This window comes from Montipora foliosa, chromosome 2 (genome assembly GCF_036669935.1).
Source record: "Montipora foliosa isolate CH-2021 chromosome 2, ASM3666993v2, whole genome shotgun sequence".
Lineage (NCBI taxonomy): Eukaryota > Metazoa > Cnidaria > Anthozoa > Scleractinia > Acroporidae > Montipora > Montipora foliosa.
The window spans coordinates 5,347,234-5,356,403 of record NC_090870.1 but is presented as its reverse complement, the minus strand read 5'-3'; the positions used below and the strand labels follow the sequence as shown (position 1 = coordinate 5,356,403).

At 41.3% G+C, this 9,170-nt stretch overlaps 1 protein-coding gene across 2 annotated transcripts in view; it reads right to left on the bottom strand.

The window, feature by feature from the left end:
• Positions 1-9,170, bottom strand: part of LOC137992186 (fibrillin-2-like) — a 79,665-nt gene that overhangs the window by 42,874 nt on the left and 27,621 nt on the right. For both annotated transcript variants that reach the window (XM_068837339.1, XM_068837338.1), the window contains 9 exons: positions 8,614-8,739; positions 8,187-8,336; positions 7,815-7,892; positions 7,006-7,128; positions 5,405-5,533; positions 4,473-4,592; positions 3,386-3,508; positions 1,825-1,947; positions 1,419-1,547 (listed from right to left, as the gene is read on the bottom strand). In XM_068837339.1, the coding sequence (XP_068693440.1) occupies positions 1,419-1,547; positions 1,825-1,947; positions 3,386-3,508; positions 4,473-4,592; positions 5,405-5,533; positions 7,006-7,128; positions 7,815-7,892; positions 8,187-8,336; positions 8,614-8,739 (1,101 nt within the window). The remainder of the gene's footprint in view (positions 1-1,418; positions 1,548-1,824; positions 1,948-3,385; positions 3,509-4,472; positions 4,593-5,404; positions 5,534-7,005; positions 7,129-7,814; positions 7,893-8,186; positions 8,337-8,613; positions 8,740-9,170) is intronic.

The following is a 9,170-nucleotide window of genomic DNA, read 5'->3' as shown; positions in this document are numbered from 1 at the left end:
CCGGAAGCAGTTTGGAGGACCAGCTTTGAAAGGAGGTTTTTTGTTCTATGACGACAGTTAATTTATGAAAGCCATATATATTTGAACTGCGGAGAGAATTAACTTAATGCTGATCATCGCAGTTATTAATTAACGTTACTTGAGAAGTAACGAAAGGAAAGCCTGAAAAATTCAGGATTGAACAGGATTCGAATCCTGACCTCTGCGATAGCGGTGCAGTACTCTGCCAGTTGAGCTCTAACAAGCCACCTGGCAGATGGTCATTATGTGAGTTCATATTGAAAGCCATATATAGAGCGTTTTCACATGACGTCACAGCGGCCATGTTGGTGTTCCAAAACAAAGAAATGGAAATATGCAAATACTTTCTTTTGTTTTAGTAATCCAATATGGCTGCTGGTCACGTGATTGAAAACGCTCTATAGTTGAACTGCGGAGAGAATCAAGTAAACTCATCGTCATTAATTCATCAGGGAACTTACGCAAGGACGATGACGATGCCAACGAGAACCTCGTCTAAAAATATTATTTCCCGTTATTGTAATAACTTCGTTATACCCCCAAGCCGTTCGGAGTGGAAAGTGTATATCAACATTACAGGAATAAAAATGGCATGAATTGTGTGGTTATTTGGGGAGAAAGTTAAAAATGTTGCGTCATGTTCTCACGTCTTCTACACAACCTGAATTTGGTCAATTCACGTCGTTGTCTGGACAAGGACGGCAAAGAAATGTATCAAAATGAAAAACGCACGTGGAGAGCGTGCGGAGCTTTTGTTTTTGTCGTCATCCTTGCGTAAGATTCCCTATTAACCAGCTTTTCAAACTTCCCAACTACATTACTTAACAATATTCACCGAGCCAGAGGTGAATAGTTGTTTTACTTTAGTATAATATTACATAGGTGATTATTTGAAAATGTGCATTTTCTTTACAACAATTAATTTCTTCGTCTGTATCCTCGACAAAACGGCTCGCGGCCATTTTGAAAAAAAAACACTTAGGTGATTATTGCGTAATAATCACCTCAACGTCAACCAATCAGCGCAGAGAATTTTCAATAATCACCTATGTAATTATACTAAAAAGCGATAGTGTCCGACATGCCTAAGTAATCCGGTGCACAAACCAATTGTTGTATAACATTGCCAGTGCAATTTTAGTACGTAAAGAGAGAAAAGGGTTTAATTTGGCTTATTCATCACCTACATCATCATGCACTAAGCACATTCAGTTTAAGTTATTTTCTGTGATGTGGATGGAGCTTACTCAGAAATGATTCAGTTCGTGGCAGTGGAACTTCTTTCTTTCATTATCGTCTCTCGAGATGTACAAACTGAATTTTAACAGAGACAAAACCTATCTACCTATGTAATTGGCTCTTAAGCGGAACTCTAAAAACATTGTCAGTTGCCATACCAATACAGGATCTCCCGTCCATCGTAGAGTCGTACCCGGGCGCACACGAGCAGTAGTAACTGCCCTGCAGGTTGGTACAGTTGCTATTTAAGCCGCATAGGTCAAAACCTTCATCACACTCGTCAATATCTGGGATAGTAGATTTGGAACAATTAATCTATTGGAAACAGACTCTTTTATCAGCTAAATCATTTTAATGGCAAAAAATTCAGAGAAAAGAGGTGAACTTGACCGTCGATGCGACAAGCATACAAGCAAGCAGAGAATCAAGTTGAAAGAGGCTCCCATTCTAATCTCCAGAGCCTGCGATTCTTCACATTTTTCAGTCCTGGCAGAAAGAAACGCGCGTCCTGGAGACAAAAATGAGACGCGTCCTTCGTTTACTTAAATCGCGCATGTGCTTTACCTCCACACGTGAGTCCATTAGGTTGCAGGGTAAATCCCGCTCCGCAATCGCACTCATAGCTGCCGACGGTGTTGTTACAAAATTCCTGACAGTTTCCATTGTCGACTTCACATTCATCAATATCTGCAAAGAAAACAAATTTAGAAATACTGGTTCGATGAGAGACGAAAGCCTGGCATTAAACCCGCTTGGAGCAAGGTGCTTGATTCTCAAAAAATTGCCAAAGCTTTTTGGGGCTAACCGAGCAGCGTTGTGAAAATACTTACTGTCTTATTTTGAAAAGCCGGACCCGAAAATGATTAAGGCAACTGAGCAGCTGATCTTAGTATGCTTTCGAAAAAACCAAAACAATTCTCAAGACTCGTGCCTAGTTACTTCTACTTTTTGTCATTTCTTGTGCCTTGAATCCACCCCAAAAAGTTTCGGCCAGAGTTTTCAATTGACGCACGCCTGATCTTGGACCATGTTTTCAAATGAAGTGAAATTAAAACAACAGCAGAATGTTACGCTTAGTAGTATCTTCCTTTGGAAGGTATGGAAGAAATCTGGTAATCGAAATATAAATGGAAAGTTTCGTATATATTAAGGATTTGAACCGACAACAAAAATCGACGCGACCTCGACTCACATAGCATAAGAACGCTGGATAAGCTTGCGCATGCTCCGGGTTCCAGTCCTGCTCGGACCACAAACCGGATTCATCTTTCTTGGTCCCAAATCCAATTGACCCATGTTTTCTAGAGCGCCATCGAGTTACCTACTTCCCTGAACCAGTTGGGTTTTTCGCGCTGTGATTTGTATTACTTTTGTTTTTTCCCATCAAGTTTCCACAAGCTTGAAGCTTTAGATAGAGACCTTAAAGGGGCAGTTTTGCGCATGTCCAAGCTTTGGTGCTATCAGTGGTAAATTTTGCGGTTCTTGCTGAACCAGATGATGTTCATTGATCACAGAGAGTATTAAAAGCAAATACAGTGAATTACTGTGGCCCAGATTTGGTGGAAGATACTGCGAGTTTACACAGAAAATATCAAATTTAGTTTTGACCATCGAATTTATTGTACGGGTCGAACAGTTTATTCTACGCAAGAGTTGTCATAACGCACGAGTAACTGTATTCGCATGCAGTAGGTTCATAACGCAAAGGAAATGATTGCAAAAATAATTCCAATGAGTAATTCGTCTTCTATGGAATTGTTTCCGATTCCTGAATCAGTGCTTTCGCTTGTTTCAATAACAATGGAATCAAAGGGGTTGACGTGAGAGTTTTCCCACGCGCAGAGACGTAAAACTCTCCCTTTAAACAAGGACGACGATAACGGAAGCGACAACGTTGTTATTTCCCGTTATCGCAATAATTTTGCTATTACTCCAAGTCTTTCGGCATGGAAAGTGCGTGTCCACATTCCAGAAATAAAATTGGTGAGAACGGTGTGGATATTTAGAGAGAAAATGCATCGTCAGATGCTCACGTCCTCCACACAACCTATTTGGTCATTTCAAACATCCAAGTGTCGCATCACCAATCCTTTTTAGAAAAAGGATTGTCTACCGTTTTACTGACCTATACAATTCTTCATGTCGTCTGTGACCATAAATCCTGGATTACACGAACACTGAAAACCACCGCCATAGTTTTGACAGGCGCCATTCAAGCACACGTTTGGATCAGAACATTCGTCTTCGTCTGCAAAAGAGAACGCGAATAAATATGTGACTTAATTAGAGATTCGTAAATAATGATACCGTATTGATGGTTCGCATCTGACGTCAGGGAGGCCATGTTGGATGACAAGAAAAATAACTTGTCTCTCCGCTGGGAACTAAACTTTATTATTATGTAAAATTCTGCGAAAAGAAATTGTATTGTATTGCCATCCAACATGGCCGCCGTGTCACGTGGGTGCAAACCAAGAATACCATATAAGCGATAGGTGCAATATGAGCGCAAGGAGTGTTATCAATATTAATACCGTTATCGTTGCTATTACCAATATCGTTACCGTTATCATTATCATTATCAATATTATTTGTCACAATAGGTTGGTTGGTTTGGTTTGGTTGTCGTGAGCGACAGATACAATTTTTGAAGCAAAACAATGTTAATTATTCTCCTTTGCGGTCGTGAGCTCGTCGATGGCTCACTAGTCCAATCCAAGAGAGGCAGACGTTTGGGCATTTATCGCAGGGATAGCAACCTTGTGCTAATATACGCTCCTTGTGGGAGCCATTGTTGTTATTGTCATTTTTATTGTCATTGTCACTGCATTGTATCACCCAAATACTGCATTATTGCTGGCGGTTAACATCATGAATTTGACAACTATCTTTCAGAATTCAGAGAAGCCTGATCTAGCTGATATACCATTTACCCACTCGATATACGCTATCAACCTCATCGGGGGTGTATGGTTTCTCAACGTCCCTGCCGACTTTATGAACATTGAAGTGTTGAGAGACGGGGCCTACAGTTTATTGATCTGAACATTGCAGACCCTGTGTGTTTAGATCCACCACTCGGCAAAGTCACTTCGGCTTCTATTTCATCAAGAAGAAATAACCACAATTCGCATATCTCAAGGGATGAATTCGGCGTGTCCCTCCTCTGTTATCCTAATTCCCTCAAACGTAAATATTCTTTATCAAAGTACCTTCACAAGTGACACCATCCTTCATTAGCTCCGTCCCACTTGGACAAAGACACTTATAGCTTCCCACAGTGTTCACACATGTTCCATTGGCACAAGGATTCCGTTCACATTCGTCCTTGTCTGGTGAGAAGGAATTACGACTCGTGAGCTCTTAGTGGGTAAATTAACTACGTCTATGTCTACATCCGTCTTATTCGACGCCTTTTACATTTTATACGAACCACAGATCGCATTTTCTACGCCCCGAAAGGGAGAAGGAAACTACGAGCAAGGATCAAAATGTAGACACTTAGGGCGCTTTCCTTTTGCCAGAACTGGCCGGCCAGATCCATTAGTTTGCAAAGAAAATGCAACAATTTGAAAGAACACTTAAATAATAACCCATCGCATTCTTCCGGAGGATTGTATTTCATCCTCGAAGAGTATTAATTTGAAGGCGGTGTAAAGTTAGTCCTTCCAAATGCCTGGTCTGGCCAGTCAGTTCTTTCAAATGGAAAGTGCCCTTATTCTACGGCCTCAATTTCAAATAAGTGGAGGGATTGTTACATTCTTGGCATAGACAATCCTGCATTGATGTTATGGCAAATCTTAACCATTCTTAATGGTAGTCGCCGTGAAATGCCTCGCCGTAAAAGGAGGGACTGTAATTGTACTAGCGGGCGGAAGGAAAGAACAATTTAACACGTGACACAATAGAAACGATAGGCCCGCAAGACGTACAAAATGTCAAAGTAGGCTGCGACATTGGCGTTCCAAACTCAACGTTAATGTTTTCGGTTTTTTTTTTTTTTTTTTTTTGCTCGCGCCTCAGTTATCTTTAAGGTCAATGGGAACTTCCCACACCCGCTTAAGAAAGTCTGCGATAGACTTTTTCATTAATTTAACCTTTTATTTCCTGTTGATCATATTTATTTGTTGAACATTACACCTACCAACGCAAACCTCCATCATCATGGCCGCATTCTCGAAGCCACTGAAACAATCACAACGAAAGCTGCCGGGAATATTGCGGCAGGTGCCATTACCACACAACTCAGCTGATATTCTGCATTCATCGATATCTGAGAAAGAAAAACAACGCAACAGGTCACCAAAGACGGTCAACGTCAATATAAAGCCCAATCAACGATGATGCGTTTTCAGAATCATCCGCTTTATCTTGGCGAAAACATAGCAAAATATTTTTTCGAACCGTTTTTACGTATTCACACAAAAACGCTCAGAAACAATGAAAACAATTGATTATAAAATTCTCCCACGCTTTTTACAGAATCAAGAGAAAATGAGGGGACAGCGAGGGAGGCTCAAGGCGTTGGCCAGGATATGTTATGTCCACGAAAGTTATTTTTAGACGAGCGGAAGTCTTTGTTCTAGGGGAAGTCTGTCTTCCGAGACGTCCGCATGCAGTCTTGCTTCGCTCTCAGGTTCTTACTGAAAAGAGAAAATGATGGCGCACGTGGAAGGCTGATGAATATATATTTTCTTTCAAACATCGGACCGAGGTTGGCCTGCATGCGGACGTCTCGGAAGACTTCCGCTCGTCTAAAAATAACTTTCGTGGACATGATATATCCCAAGGGCTGGACCGGGAGCCTCCTTCTCTGTCCCCTCATTTTCTCTTGACAGAATCGTTTTCGAACCTTTCCCTGTTTCCCTGTTTACTCTAATACCATCTAGAGACGCACATAACAACGCTGCAATGTACAATTGCTGGTGAACGAACAAAAGGAGCTAATGAGATATCTTTTGTATTCGTCCACCAACATGGTGGCGATAACGTCACGTGACAACCACCCATACATTTACAAGTTTCCTTAGGCTCGATTACCTGCCGCTGTTTCGGGAAATGAGCCAGCGCTCACTCCCGAAATCCAGCCAAAAGTTTCCTTCGCTTCGACATTGCATCGCGACTTTATGGCAAACGGGAAACGTCAGATTGAAATCACCGTTTTGCCAAAATCAAAGAAACGTGTTCGATTTTATTTGATTTCTTGCAAGCGAAATCCAGATATTAAGTAACTTCTCAGTTTTCGTCGGTGTCTCGGTCTTGTGGTGTAGCCACAGATAATGGGCAAAAATGCATCAGGCAGTAGACGGCTTTAAACAAAAATGCACTGGCGTGGATGGAGCGTGCGAGAAATTCAAAACACTTTTAAAACAAATGAAAACGAATTTGCAATGAAGGCTTAAATTGGTCTTAACCTGGGAGACATGCCGGGGCAACTTTTCTCGAAAGTTGTCTTACAAGCCAGTTTCGACTAAGTGAAATTCTCTGTTAGCATAAATTAAATATGAAATCTTGAGGCACTCATAAACAACTAGTGTCGCCCCTTTTGTGAAACCAAACCAATGTAACTATCCTTTTGTTCTCACGTTTAGTTTTGTAATTAAATAACAAATATGTTAGATCTACCTATAAAGTGCTAAAATAACTTTACCTGTACTAAACCCCTCATGCAAAGTCGTGGTTTCCCTAAACAACAAATTATCAATGGTCAATTATCAATTTCTGATAAGACTTGTTATTGCCTACCTAAACAGTCCTTTCTTTCGCCATTAAGAGCGTATCCTTGCTTACATTTGCACTGGAAACCTCCTTGTGTATTTACACAACGTCCGTTGCTGCATATTCCTCTGAAGGCACATTCATTTATATCTGAGAAAAATAAATCATGATTTTCATTAATTTTTAAACATTTTTGGTTTCTGTTCATCACGTGATCCGGTCCAACTGGATAGTTCGTCCAGACGCATTATGGGTCTTGTACCCGTCATTATACTAGAAGAATTTAACAGACGCAGGAAAAATGTTTGCCCAAGTTCGTCCCAGACGGATTCTGCGTCTTTTACACTAGAAGGATAACATGACAGATGAATAATTTGCCTGGACGGATTATGCATCTCTAGTATAAAAATGGTCAATGAAAATAATTCCAGACACTAACTAAAAGGAGCAAACTCTCACAATGCTTTGTTTTAAATTTGTAAGGGCGTTTAATTGAAAAGATGCAAAGCAAGTCTTTAGCTCGGCTTTAGGATATAGTAAGCACGTTGCCTAGGACAGAATGTTTCATTAATAATTCAAATGAACGTTTCATTTAAATGGCAGCCTTGCTCAAACCCTTTGTATGATTGGGTAAGAGGTTAGGTGCTGAACACGATAGCACGAAGTTTCCGGCCTTGTTGTATCTCGCCGCAGCGACGTTCAACTCTAACCTTGACCCCAGGCTTTTTCTCTCTGTGTGTTCTTGACAGGGATGTTAAAAGAGATAATCCCGTGTCCAAAATTGGCTGAACTAAACGGATGAGGTCGCTAAGATCGCGTGGGTACCCTATGCGTACCTTGAATTCTTGGCCCAGTATGTGTATCCACACTCTTGAAGCCCTTCGTTGGATTCCCACAAAGCGCCTCAAACTCGTCTAAAAACAAGACAAACGACAAAATGACGGACTTGACAAGGAAACGTGCCTTGCCTTGAGATCCAGGGATCCCGGGTTCAAGGCCCGCTTTGACCACTCGTTGAATTTGATCCTGGTAGTCCCTGGTTCAACTTCTCAGCTGCACTTAAATAGCCAACTGGCTTGCCTCCGGCCAGTTGGGATTCTTAACAGTTGTTGCTGTTCTGTTGCGTCGTTTCGTTGTGTTTCATTGGCCCTGAAAAGCCCCTATGGGGAGCGGTCAATTAAGTAAATATTTATATTTATTTATATCACCTGTATTTTCCAGCGGGCATTCTTGACAGGTACCTCCCCAACCTTCTCCGACCACGGAGCAGCAACAGTCGACCTTTCTATAGCGTCCACCGTAAGGATTCTCGCAACCTCTGGAACTGACTGTTCCGTAGCAGACTTCCTCTCGAAGATCTTTGGAGAAATACACGTAAAAAAGAGTCAAAACATCTACACAGCTGTGGAGGGCTTTTCAGACTTTAACTTAGCCTTGTCCCCTGTTACGAGCCTTGCAAACACCAGGGTTCCACACAACGCCAGGATAATGTATATGAATAATTCCTCAAATACATATTGGCCAAAGAGACACTTCGTCGGCTAAACAAATATGGAAACTTGATAAGACCAAGGAAAAACTGGCGAAGGTACCAAATGAAATGAGGACTCACTCAATGGAGATCAAAATACGTACCGACACAATTTCGGTCAGTTGCATCAAGCGTCAATCCTGTGGCACACTCACAAGAAAAGCTGCCGAGGGTATTGCGGCAAATTCCGTTGTTACACAGACTACGGAACTTTGTACACTCGTCAATATCTGCCAAGTAAACAAAGTACTTTATTCTTTCATAACGAGTTTCTTTTCCTAGCTTTCAAATTGATAGCAACGATGCTTGATGATGATGACGATGACGACAATGATGACGATCATGATGAAGACGACAATGACGATGACGATCATGACAATAACGATGATCACAATGACGATAACGATAGTAACGATGCTTGATGATAATGATGACGACGACAATGACGATGACGATGACGATGACGATAACGATAGTAACGATGCTTGATGATAATGATGATGACGATGACGATGACGATGACGATGACGATGACGATGATCACAATGACGATAACGATAGTAACGATGCTTGATGATAATGATGATGACGATGACGATGACGATGATCACAATGACGATAACGATAGTAACGATGCTTGATGATAATGATGACGACGACA